This window comes from Oculina patagonica, chromosome 13, assembly GCF_052425735.1.
Source record: "Oculina patagonica isolate OP01 chromosome 13, crgOcupat, whole genome shotgun sequence".
NCBI classification, from domain to species: domain Eukaryota; kingdom Metazoa; phylum Cnidaria; class Anthozoa; order Scleractinia; family Oculinidae; genus Oculina; species Oculina patagonica.
Genome location: NC_135770.1, coordinates 36249260 through 36268813, shown reverse-complemented (window position 1 = coordinate 36268813; position 19554 = coordinate 36249260). Strand labels below are relative to the sequence as shown.

Here is a 19554-nt window from a genome sequence, read left to right as displayed (position 1 = left end):
ATCAATATAATCGATCGAAAGCAAAAGTACTGTAGTCACATTATAACTGGTATAAGAGCAAACCGAGCGCCACACCTTGGCGACCAAACCTTTCTTTCGTAGTACTGTAACATGTTCTAACTTATATTTAATTAAAGTTTGCCACAGCTATTGGAAAAATAACTTACCGCGTTGGTTCTTGTACACAGAACCTCAATCAACGCATCTTCATCAGTACCAAGATCCTGCATAAAGAGAAATAATAGTCATTAAAACAATGCAGAACACTCATTCGACAACTAAAATTAACCTTAAACAAGCGGGGAATTTCGAGAGGAAAAATTTGCTTGGCATAAGGGATAGCATGTTGAAAGGAGAGGGAAAGAAGAAAATGCTTGCAGGCAGCACTACAAACCACGATACAATCACGTGCATGTTCTTACTGACTATTTTAAGCGTTTACATCCATGTTTTATCCGGTATCGACTATTTACGAAGGAACAAAATGTCAAAATAAAGAAACTTCAACTGGGAAGAGAGTCAGAGGTTGCTGAGCTAACAAGCTGGCGCGAAGCCTTTTTTATATGGCAACAAGAATCACGTGCAAATGTTTTCACTTAGAAGTTACCTATACAGTCAAACGAGCGGTCCGTACGGAGGCTGTAAGGTTCCTTAGAAGAAATTTTTACATCCCATGTCAGGAAATTCAGTGGGCATTGTTCATCGCAAGAGTTAACAGGCCAGTGCTTTATGTGGTGTCATATATCAGCCCCTTAAAGGGAACTTCGGCTATAAAACAGTTCTGGCCAAAGTAATAAGTTTACCACCCGCAACTTGCCTCAAAAGCAGAGGTTCCCTTTAAGCTATTACAATGTGTATGAAACTCATACTTTAAAATGGTTTCTCACCTTCGTGGCGTTATAAAGATTCTTAGCGTCATATGCCGCGCTTTCCATCAACAACGATTCCACGGCCTCTTGTAAATCCTCATCTAGTATTGGTTTAAGCGCATCAAGTAAGTCCTGAAGACAAACGCATTTGAAAGGTTTAAGACTTTTGAAATAGATTGACAGTGCTGAAACTTAAGGCGGAACTGAAGATTATTGTTAAAAACTCTCGGCTGGTAGAGAATAAATTAATAAATACTACAATAGGAAATCTTATAAGCCTATTAAAAATGAAAGAAAGCAAACAGTAGCTGTGCTTACAAATGAAATCAGCCTTAAAGATGATTTCCATTCCGTACTGCACAATCTCTGTCTGCAATGTTAATCGGAGCCTCGCAGCGCTTGTTGTTGTTGTTGTTGTTGTTGTTGCTCAGCTCATCGAGCATTACTGAACGAAACGCGCAGTACGTAATGGCGTATTAAAAAACTTCATGAACGCTATTACCGAAGTGTAACGTCTAAACAAATTTCGAACAAAAATGAAAGCAAACCTTGAGATTGCGAAGTACGGACTGGAACCACCTTTAACTAACAACTAAGCTGGACGTATAAGTAGTAGATAAAATACGAGCGGGAGATTTGTATGGGCGTTTACAATGGCGAGCCGATAGGCGAGCCATTGTAAACGGCCATACAGATCGGACGCGAATATTTTATTCTACTTGTGAAATGAAAACAATAAATTGAATGCAAAGTATTGTTATGCGAATCAGTAGAGATCTGTATCAAAAGTTAATGAATACTAATTAGCTGAGCAGGAGTCTGTATCAAAAGTTAATTCTATTGTTTGATTTGTATTGGGGTTTATAGTTGTGTACATGTGATCTGAATACAGTGCTAGGATTGGTTTGCACCCTTATGAATAGTTAATGAATTTTACAACATACCTTATTATGTTTTTTCTTGTACTTGTCTTGCAGTTTTTGCAGTTTTGATTTATCAGCGCAGTTCTTCGCAAGTATGTCCACAATCTTTGTCTTGTCTTCAGCTGAATAACAAAAAAACAGTGTCAACAAAACGCGGCTTTGAGGTACGTCGGCATTAAACTTTTTTAGTCCGATTAATCTGGCTTAAAGGACACTGAAACTGTATTTACAGTTTGAGAAGTCCCCCCCAAAATTGCTCTTTTAGACGTCGTTTATTACCTTCAATTGCTTTATGTAATTCATCAGCATCTTTCTCCAGGGCTGCTTCTTCTTCTTTGTTTTTCTCAGCACTTTTGTCGGTTTTCTTGTCCTGGCCAGCTGCAGCTTTAGGCTTTGCTTTGGCCGCGTCTTGCTTCGCTCCAGGCTGTTGATAACAATATAAATAAATGTAAGTTTTCGTTTCTATGTCATGTTGCTTTTTATACACGACCAAGATTAATTACGAGACCCAGTGTGTCTTCATGGACTAAGATACGTGCAAGTGTTCAAAAATAATAATTAAGGCAATTTAATTTACTACAAGGCAGAGAGAACAACTTACCGTAGTGATTCGATTTAGCGCCCTCCTTCCAATAAGCGCCCCCTTCCGAATAAGCGCCCCCCTTCGAATGTGTTTTTGTTAATAAGCGCACCTATTCCAATAAGCGCCCCCATTCTAATAAGCGCCCCCATTCTTATACGCACCCCTATTCTAAAAAGCGCTCCTATTGTGGCTAACTGACCCTACTGAAGTCGTCGACGTCGAAAAGATAAACTTATGAACATTCACCATACCGTACATGTTTATATTTACTGCTAAAATGAACAATTCTTGTAAAAGTAACTCAACTTTCAACAATTTGTTACTGTTACAGTTAATGTTATTTTTAGTTATTTTAATATATATTTAAGTCTTGTTTTGAACATTTGGTTGATTCGCAAAAAATAAATAAGCGCCCTGTCCCGAATAAGCGCCCTGTCTCGAATAAGCGCCCTCCCTTAAGGTGCCAAAAGTAAATAAGCGCCCCGGGAGCTAAATCGAATCATTACGGTAAATACCATACAGAATGATATAAACAGGTTGAGAACAAGGCTTTACCTTCTGTTGTTGTTTCTTATCCTTCCCTGGGAAAAGAAGGAAAAGGGTCGTAAATTAAGAACATCATTACAACCAAGAGAATATTGGACGGGCACGCTAAATCACATAGTAGAACACGCCAAATAATATGAAGTGACCAACAACCTACAGTCGAAGCTCTCTTAACGGACACTCCCGTAAGCGGACAGCTCTACTTACGGCCGCCTTGTTTGAAACCCCATTTTAACTTCCATACAAACTCTGTATTTTTACATTCTCGTAAGCGGACATTCCCGTAAGCGGCCGCGGACACTTTCAGAGATTACGAATTAGACTTTTTCTGTTTTTTAAGCTCCCGTAAGCGGACAACCCAGAGAAAATCCTATTTACCACTTCTTCACCTTATTTTTATCAATGAACTTCACATCGCCGTTCATCACAATGATTTTACAGTAATTACAGTACCATATTTCAGTGCTTGTTTTGTCGTCATCCACGTCCGTCCGGTTATTGTTAGCTGGGCAAGCTCCCTTAAGCGGCCATTTATCCCCCACACATCTAGTGGCCGCTTGCGAGAACCATTCTCGTAAGCCGCCAGCTCCAGTTACGGACACTTTTTTCGCGTCCCGAGGGTGTCCGCTTACGAGAACTTCGACTGTAATTGATAAGTTGATCTCGCCCCCTCCTCTTCCCTATATTTCTATGTTTAATCTATGACAATGTGTACATTCTTCCAAGTAAAGCTGCACGTTGAAAAACTATTCAACTCGCTTCGCATTTTTTATTTACGACATAAAAGTACTTTTTTTTATTTTTGAATAAAAAATCTATTCACCTCTTCCAAGTTTTGCCATTAACAGCGTCTTGGTATCTCCTTTGCATTTCTTGTCAACCTCATCTGCAAGTTCCACTTTATTTGCTTTCTTGTAGGCCGCTGCAAGTTCGTCTAGCTGCGCCTGAATAAAATAATTTTCAACTTTATCTAAGTATAAAGAATGGTGGTCAGATGTGTACGGTACAATAACGGCTCAATCTTTTTATTGACAAGGTCAAAATACTGAACTTTATCTGAAACTTTATGAATTTCGCTCTGAGTATTTGGTGGCATATCAAAGAAATGTACCTTGTAGTTAAACATTAAAGAATCAGAATAACGATAGCAGAGCCCGGGTACCATGCCAGAGCATGAAATTCTTCGTGAGACGCCGTCACGCACAACAAATTACCTTATCTTTGGTGAGGATTATTGCTGCTACAGCCTTTGTGTCTCCTTCCTTTAACGCTGTCTGGACTTTGTTCAAGCGGAAGTTTGTTGGATCACGGACGCATTTAACTGAAATACAATAATCAAAAGCCCTCTGGGCTTAGTGTCTCGTGTCACTTTTTAGAGTTTATTTAAAAAAAGAGATCGCTTTTCACGTCTATTTATTGCTTGTAAAGTTGATCAGTTATATAACTCCAATAAGAGCAGAAAAAGATGACAGACATTGCACTGTATTGCACTTTGGTTCACTAAGCATACATTCTACTGTATACTTATACTATGACTTCCATGTGCTTTCTTCACGCTATATGAGATATCGCTTTGGGTGTTTATTCGTGAACGCTTAGCCTGTTAAGTGATAATGACATGCGAGTGGTGATGATTTTGTTAATTCTTATAACCTCTTCTCCTGATTTAGTATTGATATTGTGAGGAGAAATTTGGTTTTGGTCACTCTTGAGCCGGTCTTAATGTTTTTGTAACGCCAAAGCTACAACGCAGCGGCTGAAGAACGTGTAAATTACAGTCATTTTCTTCGCTATTTAAATCTACTGAATGAAATATGCTGCTAGGTTCTGCTTAATAGAAAACATTCGATCTTGCTTGACACGTGATTCCGCGCGAACGTACGCAATAAACTATGTAGTAGTGTTTAACTCGCACAAATCTCACTTTTAAAGAGAGACTTTAACTTCTACACAGAGCTTACTATGCTGTACCATAACTGGTCATAACTTTAAAATGGTTGGGTATTCAATCGACTAACGATTCAAACGATTCAAACCTTTTGTTCAAACGACATGTGTTATGTGTGCAAGATTAACTTTGACATTCAATCCCGACCAACTAATTGCTTAGATTACAATCCCTCTTTAACCCCGATACAATCTGTTGCCGCGGCTAAATTTAAAAAAAAGTTGTCTGCACAAAGATAAGAACAATGCTTACCGATCGAACAACTGATATTTACATCGTCCTCTCTTTCAGCAACATTTTTACCATTAGATACTAGTTACGTTGATATAAAAGCTATATCTGCTATATTCCACGACTGTAATCTCTATAAATACAGTTGTTACAGTAAATATCCTGTTGAAACATCCACCATTCCAAAACTCTCAAGATAAAATAATAGATATCAAATGAATGCACGCTATTCTTTAAATTGGCAACGTGAAGCTGTTATTCTGATACATCTCACAATTGCACAAATTAAAACTTTACAAGCGACCACAAGACAAGATACTCCAAAGAGATTTTAGAGCTTCATGTTAAAAACTGCTTTTCTCGCTCAATTTAAGTTGCGGTATACTAGCGTTATATGCACAACAACGACAACGAAAAATTTACAGGCAGGTCCATCTAATGACATCTTGTTGATTATTAGACACTTCTGCTTTTCAGATCCGTTCTAAAACTCATCAATATAATTTCTCTCTTTCGGTTAGTACATTGTATTATGCGTTTGTAATAACCTGGTGTATTTCATTCTTCTTCTACGCGTTTTCTGCTTGAGTTACAATTAATTTCATTGATTTTTAGTACAATCTTGTCGGCAAAGGTTAGAATGTTATTTTAAGAACGTAAAACTTGTCTGTATTTTTTTTGATAACTGCTGGCTGCAGCTCAAATATATCCAAAATTGAAAAGCGTACAGCTAATTTAAAGAAAAAAATGCGTCACATCTACGTGTATTCCTCTTAAGAGCTTCATTCATGCACTGAAAAGGCTGTTGTTGTCGTCTGTTGTGTCCATTGTAGCGTGGAATTCACAGCAGGATATATGAAGCTACATGTAGTGCCTCTTGACTCAGGTCAATCTTCGGGTCAAGAAAATAAAAAAGCAATGTATGTTTTGCGCTTTAGATTGACATTTCTGCTCTTCAATCCTAAGAAAACTCATCAAATATAATTTCCCTCTTTCGGTCATACATTGAGTTCTACCTTTACCTCAGAGCCGAGTGTAAACGAGGCCGGGCTTTGCAAATCGAAAGTGTAAATGTTTCTCTCGATGAATCAGAACCGCCTGAAAAAAGAAAGGCAAAAAAGTACGACTCCAGACTGGCAGAGTTCTTTTATTGAAATGTGGGAAAAAGTATGGAACAGCACAACGCTAGATTTGAACAAACAAACGCCACAGTTGACATTTTTAAAGATTTGGCATCAAAATAATTGTCTTTATCTAATCGTTTATCTTCTGTTATTAAATTGTTGTTATTCATGCCACAAAGGTCACCCCTTTCAATACAAAGTTGTGCAAAAGTCACGTAGCAATCATAGTCTTTTTAATGATGCTCGTTTTTTGTTCAACCTTTTTCAACGCAATTCTCCAACGAACTTTCAACATGCCAAATGCTCGTTCCACTACAGATCGTAGCGCACCGAACTTTAGGTTTTAAACTTTCGCTGCTCCTGAGTCAGGCGTCCTCTGTCCGGGTAGGGTTTCACTAGCCAGTTCGTTAGCGGATAGGCACTGTTGCCAGCTAAAGGAGGCCTTAATTCTGTTCCATTTTTATTGCCTGTTAGACCACTTAAAATTTGCTCGTTTGCTGCAAGTTCAGAAAAAAACGTCATCTCTTTTTAGCGTGCCTGTATTTTTACATAATAAGCCCTTTACAATAAATACTCCTAACTTACTGTTTGATAAACCAGCGCTTTAGTTGCGACCTTTGTAAAGAAACAATTATTCTTTGATGTGAAATTCCGGCGGCATCCGATCACAAAACAAATGTTAACATGGCGGGAAAATTCCGCGGCCTCACAAAGCAAATGTTGACATGGCGGGAAAGATATTGACATGGCGGGAAAAATATTGACATGGCGGGAAAATATCCCCCTGTACAATTATCTCGTGTCGTCATGACAACGTCGTCATGACGACACGAGACAAAAAGGCAATACGTTTTTCTATTGTTTATTAGAACATGATAAACTTGTGTAAGTTTACAACAGGTCAAATATGACGATTCATGTTGTAAATTTAAGGTATTACACCTGAAGAAATGTTTTAATGTTCGTACCTATCGTCAAAAAGGCTTTTTGTAGATCGCCATCCATCTCAGCATCGATCGAGTCAGCAATGTCTTTATTGGTTAGCTGCAAGACAACAAAACAAAACAAAAAGTATCAGCATAAAGTATTGGAGTTAACGTTTATATAAACGACAACTGGTACGAGCCATAGTGCCACTTCAACTGTGTCAACTGTGCGGAATTTAACGCATATCATGTTTTACCTTTTTGTACTCAGGGAATGTTGCGCCAAGTTGTGGACGGCTTCGTTGAGTAAAGATAAGAATGAACTTGTCTTCATCAGTACCCCAGCTGGCCACACCCGCCTTAAAAAAATAAAAAAAGTTTTTTTCTTGACAATCTTTACTATTTCCGTTCCTATATAACTTAATTTCTCCCAGGAAGCGCCACCAAAGACCAAACTCCAGTTTCTATAACAAGGGCTCGACGTTCGAGTACCGTACTCGGGTTTATTTTGTTTCGTGACAAATTAAATTTTGTACGTATTTTTTGTCGTATGTTTTAGTATTTGGGCGTTTCTAGTCAATGCTACAATAATTAGTCAATAATAATTTATTTTTATTATTTTATTCATATATTTTGGACCCATTTTGATTCTATTAATTTAATTTATTTCAGGACCTCCCGGAAAACCACTTCGGTGAGCGGAGCATCCTGCATAAGGATTATCTTTATTATTACTGATTATTTATTTTTATTATTATTAAATCACCTCTTGGAGCTCCTTAGCATCTTTTTCGGCCATCTCCTTGTCAACTTTGGTGGATTCATCTCTTTGACCCTAAAATCAAACAGACAACAACAGTGATCGTCATTTATCAACAACAGCAATCGTGTTCATCCAAGCAACATAAAAGTGTTAGTAATATCATGATGGAATTAAGAGTTACTCAGTAAGAAAACTTATTCGTACTTTATTCAACGTCACAAGAATAGTCTCCAAATCACCACTTGTGTCTCCCTTCAGATCTGACTCTAATGAATTGTCATACACTGTGGAGAAATAAAGCACAGATTGCAGCCGTTTTTTTATTGTCAAGCTTAGTATGAGAAATAAGAATATTAAAAGAGACATAACGAACTACAAGCATAAAAAGGAGTGAAATCGTTCTTACTTTTGCTATAAGCTTTATTGATGTCTTTCAGTTGCTGAGTAAAAAAAGACAAAATATAATAATTACATCAGTAACTCAAATATTAACACGACTTAATAAGTTTAAAACTGCACGCCATAGCAAATCAAGTTTGGTCAAGGCAAGCTCCGGGGGGGGGGGCACTCCCATATATGAGCTATATAGGTATGTGCCGCTGTGAAGGGTAGGGTTTTCAAGCAGTTTAGTCTGGGATAGGGTTAAGAAATCAGAAAGTTTTGGTTTAGAAAAGGGTAGCATTTGCCGGAAAACTGATCTGTGTTATGACGAATTTAGTCCAGAATAGGAATAGAAACTCAGAAGAGAAAGAGGCTTTCCTAAACGTAAATAAAATCATCGCAGCATCGTTGTTGACAGATGCTTTTCCATTAAAACACTGATAGTGATACAGTTCTAAAAAATGCAAGTCTGGGATAGGGTAGGGATTTACTGTGTCTAGTCTGGTATAGGGTTGCAAAAATCAGCTGAACATGGTCTGGTATAGGGCAAGGGCTTCAAATTCCCAGCGGCACACCCCCACCCAAAAATATACAGGGTGCCCCCCCCCCCCCCGGGGGCAAGCTAAGATCACTGAAAGCAAAAGTAGTCAGATTATTAATAACTACAATGTATAAGCGTAAACCGAGCGTCACGTAGGCTACAAAATATTTTTTCCGACTTTTCTCTGGTAACATGTCTTCACTTACGTTAAATTTTAGCTTGAACAGCTCAGTATTGAAAACGCGCTCCATTATAATTAGTTGTAATTGATCCATTTTAATAACTTACCGCGTTGGTTCTTGTACAAAGAACCTCAATCAACACGTCTTCATCAGTACCCAGGCCCTGAAGAGAAACAATAATAATTTAAACTACCTTATTATAGGAAAATTAACGTTTGTGTTAATTAAGGTATTTGAAATTAACGCGGCATAAATTAACGCGAATCGAAGGAAAAATTACTTCCCAATAAAGGAAATTAACACGAAAGAGAGGGTAACATTTTAAAATGAAGGAAATTAACGTGACGTATACAAAGAAAAACAGTTGTTGAGACAACAGGAACAAGTCTATTTCAACACTAGGCGTATAATCCGAGACGGAAACAATGTTCGCGATACTTCGAGCGTTCTTCACAGTTTCAGTGATACCAGTAGATTTCCACCCTGGTGAAATAATGCTTTATCCTAGGAGATTGGAACGTCTGGACTGTATCGAGAAATTGGGGCCAAAATAATGGAAATTAAGGTAGCGAAAATCAACGCTCCACTTAAATAACGGCGCGGAAATTAACGTTAACAGGTAAACAAAAATTAACGCGACTAAAATTAACGCGAATTTTTGAAATTCGCGTAAATTTCCTATAATAAGGGATGTAGAACACTCATCCGACAAAGAACATTCACCGAAAGCAAGCGAAAACTTTCGAGAGGTAAAATTTACTTGGCATAAGAGATCGCCTACATCCACGTCTAATCTGTATCGACTATTTACGTACGAAGGAACCGAATGTCAAAAAAAAGACATCTCACCTGGGGTTTTTGAAATAGCAAGCTGGCACAAAACCTTTTTTTTAGGGAAACGAGAATCGCACGCAAATGTTTTCATTTTGAAGTAAAGAGTCAAACGAGCGGTCCGTACGGAGAGCGTTAAGTTCCTTAGAAGTAACTTTTACATCCCATGTCAGCTGAATGATAATAATAATAATAATAATAATAATAATAATAATAATAATAATAATAATAATAATAATAATAATAATAATAATAATAATAATAATAATAATAATAATAATTTAATTTAAGTGTCAGGGTAAGTATAACAGAAATTCCAGTGCGCATTGCTCATCGCAAGAATTACCGGTCGTCCTGTGCTTTATTTGGTGTTACATATCAGCCACCTAAGCTATTGCAATGTGTATGAAACTCCTGCTTCAAAATGATTTCTCACCTTCGTGGCGTTATAAAGATTCTTAGCGTCATATGCTGCACTATCCATCAACAACGATTCCACAGCCTCTTGTAAATCCTCATCCAGTATTGGTTTAAGCGCTTCAAGTAAGTCCTGTAGACAAACGGATTTAAAGGGTTTAAGACTTTTGAAATGGCTCGACAGTGCTGTAGCGTAAGGCGGAACTTTAGACTATTGTTAGCGGCTGGAGAACGTTCCTAGTCTTACAATATGTGACATTTTCACCCTCTCAATAGTAGAGGAAAGCAAATGCTAGCCGTTCGTTCTCTACTCGGTCACCTTCTTTTGACATCCCGCTTAGAAAAGAAATTAGCCTCAAGCCTCACACGAAGGGATGTTTAAGCCTGGTTCTCATATGATCGTCCCGATCGTCGCTGTCGCTTCTGTCGCTTCAAAAAGTTTGCTTGCTCCAATCACCTCAGACTTTGCAAACGATAGAAGCGACAGAGACGATCGGGGTGATCATATGAGAACCAGCCTTTACTATCTAAGGTACAAATTCCAGGACAAACTTACCTATTTCTTCATTACTAACGCCACACCCAAGTGTAACGTATCAACGAATTAAATACACTAAGCTGGACGTCTAACATACCTTTTCATGTTTTTTCTTGTACTTGTCTTGCAGCTTTTGCAGTTTTGATTTATCGGCGCAGTTCTTCGCCAGTATATCCACAATCTTTGTTTTATCTTCAGCTGAAAAAATAAAACAACGTCAACAATATTGGGCGTCAACCCGGCTTTGGGGTGCGTCGAGGATTTTAGTGCGACTAATGTAGATTAAAGAACACATGTATTGTAATTGCGCTTTCAGACGTCGTTTACCTTCAATCGCTTTATGTAATTCATCAGCGTCTTTCTCCAGGGCTGCCTCTTCTTCTTTGTTTTTCGCGGCATTTTTATCAGTTTTCTTGTTGTCCTGAGCTGCTGCAGCTTTTGCTTTGGGTTTGTCTTTAGCTGCATCTTTCTTTGCCTTGTCCTGTTTATCAGCAGGCTGTGAATCAGATCCAAATAGCTTTCAGTAATATTGTATTATATTACATTGGATTGCATTTTATTGTATTGATTGTGTTGTATTGATTGTAAAAGTACAATCCGCAATCCGTACTGGAAGTTGCAGCTTGAATTGCAGAAGCTTCACGCCATACCCAGAAGCGAATATAACATTGAAAATGAAATTCCTTAGGATATTTTGGGAGTTTTACTTCGAATTTTTCTGACTCGAGCTTTCTTGCCTTGGTGAAAAAGAAAATGTTTTCAACCCTCCCTAGATCGTGGGAAGGTTGTCTAGTTTGCGCAAGATTGTATTTCATCACAACACCAATTTGCGGTGTATGAAAATTGAATATGATCCGATCAGCATGTCAGCTTCAGTATATTGACATCAAGTAATACTCACCTTCTGTTGTTTCTTTTTGTCTTTGCCTGCCAAATTAAAACAAGAAATTTAAAAGGTGTCCTTGTTAGAAACATCAAACTTAATAAAAAAAACTAAATTGCTCTCAAATAGGGCCACAGTACATACGACCGATATTACATGCCAACGGAAAGAAGGTATAATAATTGTTTTTTTCCAACTTAATTTACAATCTTCCTTCTATTGAGGGATGAAAATGTTAATTTTTTTATAGGGTTTGCCGGGTTTGCAAGAGGGAAAATCAAATGATAGTATACCTGAAAAGGCATCAGCTGGCAGCAAAGAACGACGCGCAAGCATTTGTATCTTGTAGTTTACATGCCATGACACAAATCATCACATCATTAACAAACAAAACAAGATTATACTCACCTTTTCCTAGCTTCGCTAGCATAAGATCTTTTAAGTCTCCACTGCATTTCTTGTCAATTTCATCTGCGAGTTCCACCTTATGAGCTTTCTTGTACGCTGCTGCAAGCTCGTCCAGCTGCGCCTGCAATAGCATGGAGAAGCAGTCAGCGGGTCGTCAAGTCAACCTCAAGCTTAAAGTGTCAATTTTATATTCACCTTATTCTTGCCGAGAATAATTCTTGCTACAGCTTTCGTGTCGCCTTCTTCCAGTGCTTTATGAAGTTTGTCGGAGTGGAAACCAGTTGGATCACGGACGCATTTCACTATTGAGAGAAAACAAACAATAGTTACATCTTAATCTGATAACGACATAACAAAAGTCTGTTAGTGTTGTCAAAATGGTTGCTGCTCAACTGTGAATTTTCGCACGCAGGTAACAACCAATCAGAAACACTAACGACCTCTCTAGAAATACGTCATCAGTGAGGAATTTTTCAGGGCGAAGAAATAACTGAGTTCGCGAAGATATCTTTTTACTGAGACTTCAAATCAAATTTGGGATTTAAATCTCTCTAGAATAAAAACTAACCTAGCGTTAAGAACGCTTTCTGTAGATCTCCGTCCATCTCACTGTCGATTGAGTCTGCGATATCTTCATTAGTCAACTGCAAATTGTGGGAGAAAATGTACGAATTAGCTCACCAATGAGTAGCTTTTATTTTAGGTCCGTCAGATTAGCAGTTACTAACTACTTCTGCGATTGCCCCTCATGTTATCGAGGTTGATTAGGGTTTTCTTAATACTGTAACAATTATCACACTCTTACTTGTTTGTACTCAGGGAATGTTGCGCCAAGTTGAGGACGGCTTCGTTGAGTGAAGATACGAATAAACTTCCCTTCATCAGTACCCCAGCTGGCAACACCCGCCTAAAATCAAACGATTAAAAAGAACTTTTAAAAAATCAGTATTTGCGATGGCATTATACATAAACTAAACTTAAGAGTAAAAGATCTCCTTCTCGAGTGAGGTTTTACCTCTCAGTATTCATCGTAATCTATAATCTAAATATACGCAATAAATAAAAGTAAACAAACTAAATGCAACTGGTCATCTGAACGAGGCCTGCAACGAACGAAGGAATGAACGAACGAATAATCGAGCTGACGAACGTACGCACGCACGCACGCACGCACGCACGAACGAACGAACGAACGAAAGAACGAACGAACGAACGAACGAACGAACGAACGAACGAACGAACGAACGAACGAACGAAAGGAAGGACAGAATAAAACACTTTTTACCTCCATTATTTCTTTTGCGTCCGACTTGGCTATTTCCTTGTCGACTTCAGTGGATTCATCTCTTTGACCCTATTAAGGTAAAAAAACGTTTGAAACCTTTGAAAACAGCTTATTGTAAAAATTCTATGACCACACTTTCACCTCTCTTTTAAGACACTAAAGTTAAAAATGCATCGAAGCTCGTACCTTGCTAAGTTCCACAAGTAAAGTCTCCAAGTCCCCGCTTGTGTCTCCCTTCAGGTCCGACTCTAACGAGTTCTTGTATTCTTGGGAAAACAAAAAGTACACCAGTTTAGAATAGAACTGTAGGGAACACAACTTGAAAACGTCACCTTTGTATTGTCTATGATTTTAAGTGAAAAAAAAAAAACAACAACAACAGCAACAAACAACTTACTTTTATTGTAAGCCGCTCGAATATCTTTTAGTTCCTGGACAAAAATAAGAAGAAATAATCAATAAAACAAGTAAGCAAGGTAAGTGTTTACGAGCTTTGTGTTCAACAAATTCTGGCGCGCTAAACTTCGGTTTTTGTAGAATGAAGTGGCTAGGAGTATTCCTTCTCTCCCTGGATGGGATGCTAGTCCATCACAGGGTTACCCCAGCAGTCTGTTCCCTTACAATTAGCCAGTACTCATTTATAGTCCTGGGACTGGGAGGAGAGGCACAGTGGCCAGGCCAGGGCTCGAGTCGGTACCTCTCGATCCAGAGTCCAGTGCACTGAGTATTCGGCCACCGCGCCGTCCACAATTTAAACTGACTGTCAGTGACTGTCAGTTGATACATGTACACTTAGCTTACCGCGTTTGTTCTCGTGCACAGAATTTCTATCAAAATGTCTTCATCGGTTCCCAGTCCCTAAAAAAACATAATTTTAGGACAACAGTGTTAAACAATGTCAGGAAGTATATAAATTTAGTGAGTATCAGTGTTTGAAGTCATACTGACGGCAGATAACTAGTAGCAGCAATGTCCTTAATGGCGACAAAAGACGTCTGTTATTCAGGCTACGCGGAGAAAATCAAAGCATCAACTCACCTTCATAGCTTCGTAAAGTTTTGTAGCGTCATCCTCTGCACCGGAGCCGAGACTATCTAAAACTTCTTGCATCTCTTCGTCTAGTTTTGGTTTAACATCCTCCATCAAATCCTGTTTGGTTTTTCATATGAGAAAGGAAACGCAATTGGATTTCAATGGAACGACATGAAAAACGCTTTTAAATACAAGTAGAAAACTTCTTAAAGTTATCGATAAATACGAAACTCCTTGATGCATGTTGATTTATAAAAACGTTGAATACATTCATTCCCAGCCTTTCCATTATTCTTACCTTATCGTAGAGTTCTTTGTACTTTTCTTTTAACTTATCCAGTTTCTTCTTTTCAGAGACTCTGCCGAGGATTTGAAGAATCTTTTCTTTGTCGTTTTCTATGGAAGATTAAAGACAGAGAAATAAAGACGTTTGAAATAAATCAAACAGAAAGTCTCGCTTACCATACTTTCCTCACTGCTAGCTATTTTCAATCCGACTGTCCGCAAGAGGGGTAGGGGGCGTTTGCGACCCGCACTTCCTCCTTAATATTTCGCACAGTTAAAAATCGCGAAGCCGTTTTGTATTAGAAATCCATTTTTATTGGCGTCAACTTGTGGATATATGGCTAAACTTTAATGAAAAAATATTTCTTGGGGTGCCAGGCCGTATTTTTGAATTGTGCTTGCGAAATGTCGTCGAACGTGTATATGTTTTTCGTAAGGCCTTTCACCGGAAACACATACCGAAACAACGATTTTCTGGGGCACTATAGTAAACGGTCCTGGCGCAAAAGAAATGGAAAATAGTGTTAACTTGGATATGACTAATTGTTCCACTGAGCTATCTCACCTTCAACGGCTTTGTGAATGTCCTCAGCGTCCATGATTACAACATGTTCTGGATACTCGTCTTTTTTCTTGCCGCCATCTTTGCCTTTCTTTTTGCCATCAATAGGCGGTAACTTCACCGACTCCTCTTTTTTCTGTTTCGCTTTTTTCTCGCCGCCTTTCTCGCCATCTGGACTGTCCTAAAGTTTTATAGGATCCAGAATAAAACACGTGAGCTATCGCCTCGTGTCGAACGTAAGAAAAAACAAAACAAAGAAAACAAAAAAACGCTGAAAATGCAAACTATGATCTAAATCATTTAACAAGACTGTTTACTTACAACAGGAGGTAGCTTTTCCCTTTCTTCTTCATCGCTTTCCTCCTCCTGTGAATTATAAAAAGCATTTTCGGTTAGTATAAATGGGTAAAGGAAATGTCTGCTCGGCTCCAGTCCAACAGATCTGAAAAGATAGACGGCCTATCCTAGAAGGTGTTGACTTTGTGTGGCATGGAGCGACTAGGGTATTCCTACTCCACTGGAAAAATTAAAATGTGAAACTTTTTATCAAGAGTTTATTCTACTGTTCTACTTTTTATGTGCTAGTGTTTTTTTTGTTACCTCCTCATCTTCGTCCTCAATTTCATCATATTCTTTTGTTCCGCCATCTAACAGCCATAAGTAGTACTGGTGCTTTTTATAATCTTTTTCCTGCAAATGACAAAGAAACAAGCTTGTTACAATAAGGGTTTACTATAGTGGGTATATAGTAACCTCAATTTGTACTAATGCGCGCCTTTTCCGCTCTCGGGTTTTTTCGCTTCTGGCTCGACATTCACAGGATCTTAAGCCTAAAGTCATTCCTCGGCTTTCCTACAGGAGACCAAATAAAGACCGTTGAGGTCTAATTAAGCTGCAAGGAGGCTGTACCAGTTTGATTTTCTTTTCCATGTCGATAACCCACCATAACACCGTTAGAGCTGAGCAGCAAGAAAAATTGATAAAAGAGAAGTTCACGGTAGTTTTCCAGCCACATTATGGAGAAAGAGAGAAAAATGGATTTTTTTCTCGAAACGATCTTTCCCTCACTCCCTCCCCCACACCACCCACGTGCACGCGCCCAACCTGGCATGCAGGTGCATGGTTTTATCCATTTCGTCAAAACCTGGCAAGAGTTTCTTACCCATTTGTCCACATCGTAGTATGGTTGAATGTTCTTCAGTCTCTCAACCTGTTTCTGAAAATACAAAAACATCCAAAACAACAAGTTATTGATTATGTACCTCTAGTATTACTAACTTTATAGGAACGCACTGCGTGCAAGGGACACAGAGCGTGCACTTGCAGTGTTTGTACTCATTGCGAGCCTATAATTCTGGCATTATAGGCACGCACTGCTTGCAAATGAAGCGACATAACACTTGGACTATCATGTTTGCAGCTCGTCAGGTAGATTGATGTTGGAGCCGTTTAAGTCTTGTTTGGCCTTTTTAATCTGGAATAAGGCACGATTTTGGCCGGTAGGTATGAGCACACAGTGAAACTATTAGACAGTGGTTGATGAAATTGACAAGCTAGATTTTCACATAGCTGTAGCAGTAGTGGGTGTAGATTTTTGTATAAGGTCTGAGACACTGTGTTGAGAAAATCATGTTTCATTTTGTTCCAAAATAGGCAATGTTAAAAGTATTCTGTACCATGCTTTTGTGTTTCTACCACCAGTCATAACAACATTTACGTATATATTATTATAAGAAAACCCAAATCTAAACAGTATTAGCAGTTAATTGTAATCAATAAACAAAATTAAAGTTAAGATCTGAAAACAAACCTCATTTTCCAGTTTTATTCTTCTTTGTTTTCTTTCCCGAAAGCTTCTTAACCTGTCGTTACTAAACAGAAAAAGTAGAAACATGGAGAATTGTTCAACTCTTTAACTATCTTGAACAGTATCCAAAGTAATGCTATGGTTTAGCATTAGTTTATATTAATTTTTTCCAAAACACCAATTGCTCACCGTTGAGACTCAATTGTAAGTTAAAATAAAAATTTAAGGAGTTTACATCCAATAATTGGATTCTCCTAGTCTCCTAGTCTTGCATAAGCCCAGTTAGTTGTTTATTAGCCTTAGGGTTAACTTCAACAAGAACATTTCACTCTGATAGTCAATTGTTTCAATTTTTTTTTTACATTTCCAAAATAATTCAATGTTTAAGGATAAAACAAATTACGGATGCACTGCGAACGTTTCGACACCATCATGGCATCATTGTCAAGTGACTAACCCTAGTGACTTGACAATGATGACATGATGGTACTGAAACATTGTCTTCATAATTTGTTTGACTTGACAATGATGCCATGATGGTGTCGAAACTTTGTGCATTCATAATGTGTTTATCCTTAAATTGTTGACCAAATGTACATTAATTCAATGTTTTATGCTAAAAATCAATCAATCAATCAATCAGTCAGTCAGTCAGTCAGTCAGTCAGTCAATCAATCAATCTGTTGAGAAGTCAGTCAGTTAGTCGCCCATCAGTCAGTCTGACCTGCTTCGATCTGTCTGTTGGTCGGACATTGGACGGTCAGTCAGTTGGTCAGTCATTTTATCACCAGGTCCATTGGTCAGTTGGCTGGTTAGTCAGACATCCTGTCAATGATTAATCATTTATTTGTAATAAAAACCTTGGCTTCCACTGCTTGTTCCAGTTGTCTACTCTTGCAGGGGACTGCTTAATTTTCATCAACTGTGAAAGAATGACTTGATTTTGCCGATCAATGGCAGCTTGCCTCTCCTGCTGCATCTGTGTCAATTTAATGAGAAAAGAAATTCAAAAGCTTAACTTATGAAGTTTAAACCTACATTTGCCCCACCCACCTATTACAGAAAACTTCTTTCAACTGCAGACACTGCATTTAAATCTCATTTTAAAGTACAATTCAAGCAACTTACCTGTATTTTTTTGACTGACAGTTGAAGATGCTGATGTTCTTTCGGCGGCGTAATTTCAAGAAAAGGCTTTACATTTTTTAACTAAAAAGAAAAAAAAAGAATAATTAATTTAAAAAATAATCGACGGCATAAAGTTTGGCTTTCTTTCTCGTCAATTTAAATTATGGAAATATTTTTCAAAGGCAGATCTCTCTGGAGACTGACATAAACGAAGTATATTTTTGTCAGTAGTAATTAGTTGACGTTCGTAAGTCTCTTGAGAATAAACCTTTTTACACCGTAATGGGAATGTATTTGTTTAACGTTTACATCTTTCAGTTCTCTTAACGACTGTAACGAGGAATGAAATGTAAACCGAAAGTGAAAGTTACGCGCATTATTCCTGATTTATAATATGTAAATTGTCGCAGGTAGTATATTACACGCGCGGAAAGAACGACTAGAACAATTTTGTAACACTTCGTTGTAATCGGTAATTTGATCAGTAGAGCTGATTGAAATGTTTGGCGAGATAATTATATCTTTGAGTCAATACTTCCCAACAACAGCTGAAAACACATGGACATATAACGATTGATCAGAAACGATTATAAACGTACAAGACAAACTGTTAAAAGAAACAGCTGTATTAAATTGCGAAAATATATCAGAGCGAATTGCTACGACAAAACGATATTTGATTTATAAACCTACCCGTTGATGATAATCTTCGTTTTGTCGCCTTCTCAATCGCCGATCGATAGGGTTGCCTCGAAATCCTGTACTCATAATGCGTCAAATAGATTTCACTGTTTGCTCATTCGATGTTTATGTCAGTCCGCTAGCAAACACGATCGTTAAATCTAAGTTCGCTGTTGACAGTCTGTTTTCTTTGCGAAATTGATCGGGTCGACAATTAGGTCGTAATCCTCGCGCACGTTCGATAAAGCGTTCTTTATACACGAACATAAAAAGAAATGGCTAGAACATAAAGTGATGTGTTCTGCCTTCATTATTGTTTTAGCGACGGAGTGAAAATTACCTTTGTTATTCAAATTTGAAGGTTAACTCAGTTTGTCTCGAGGAAAACATACGGATCTTCTTAGCAACTCGGTTTAGGACTGGGCACCGGCTGCCTTAGTCACGCCATCCAAAAGAATGCGGATAGCGTGACTAGAACACGCATGGACGCTTACCACTCATTTCAAAGTATCTGAAGTATCAACTTTTATAATATGCTAAATGTTCTTGTTGATACGGACTGTCACGCAGTTTGTAGTCTTACAGTTTCGAAGTGAGAATTAGCATTCTTCCATTCGGCGTTTCTAGGAATTTTGATCATTTTTTGTCTGGCGTCTCTGACTATGTGAAAAGACGCCTAC

General features: G+C 38.1%; 1 protein-coding gene across 12 annotated transcripts in view; it reads right to left on the bottom strand.

The window, feature by feature from the left end:
* The window catches only part of LOC144635778 (uncharacterized), a 46206-nt gene that overhangs the window by 22547 nt on the left and 4105 nt on the right, over window positions 1-19554 (bottom strand). For 7 of the 12 annotated variants that reach the window (XM_078494868.1, XM_078494865.1, XM_078494864.1 and 4 more), the window contains 22 exons: window positions 18194-18274; window positions 17926-18044; window positions 17069-17129; window positions 16421-16474; window positions 15859-15948; window positions 15580-15624; window positions 15262-15439; window positions 14710-14807; window positions 14418-14528; window positions 14181-14237; window positions 13777-13810; window positions 13566-13645; window positions 13380-13448; window positions 12900-13001; window positions 12663-12738; window positions 12290-12396; window positions 12095-12215; window positions 11705-11730; window positions 11131-11299; window positions 10901-11001; window positions 10285-10398; window positions 9124-9180 (listed from right to left, as the gene is read on the bottom strand). In XM_078494868.1, coding sequence (XP_078350994.1) covers window positions 9124-9180; window positions 10285-10398; window positions 10901-11001; window positions 11131-11299; window positions 11705-11730; window positions 12095-12215; window positions 12290-12396; window positions 12663-12738; window positions 12900-13001; window positions 13380-13448; window positions 13566-13645; window positions 13777-13810; window positions 14181-14237; window positions 14418-14528; window positions 14710-14807; window positions 15262-15439; window positions 15580-15624; window positions 15859-15948; window positions 16421-16474; window positions 17069-17129; window positions 17926-18044; window positions 18194-18274 — 1950 coding nt within the window. Of the gene's footprint in view, window positions 1-887; window positions 1002-1813; window positions 1915-2071; window positions 2217-2930; window positions 2957-3744; window positions 3866-4135; window positions 4243-7192; window positions 7269-7407; window positions 7510-7916; window positions 7986-8117; window positions 8198-8319; window positions 8354-9123; window positions 9181-10284; window positions 10399-10900; window positions 11002-11130; window positions 11300-11704; window positions 11731-12094; window positions 12216-12289; window positions 12397-12662; window positions 12739-12899; window positions 13002-13379; window positions 13449-13565; window positions 13646-13776; window positions 13811-14180; window positions 14238-14417; window positions 14529-14709; window positions 14808-15261; window positions 15440-15579; window positions 15625-15858; window positions 15949-16420; window positions 16475-17068; window positions 17130-17925; window positions 18045-18193; window positions 18275-18886; window positions 19270-19554 lie in introns of those variants that run through there. The other 5 variants (XM_078494871.1, XM_078494869.1, XM_078494872.1 and 2 more) reach the window with 5 other exon arrangements.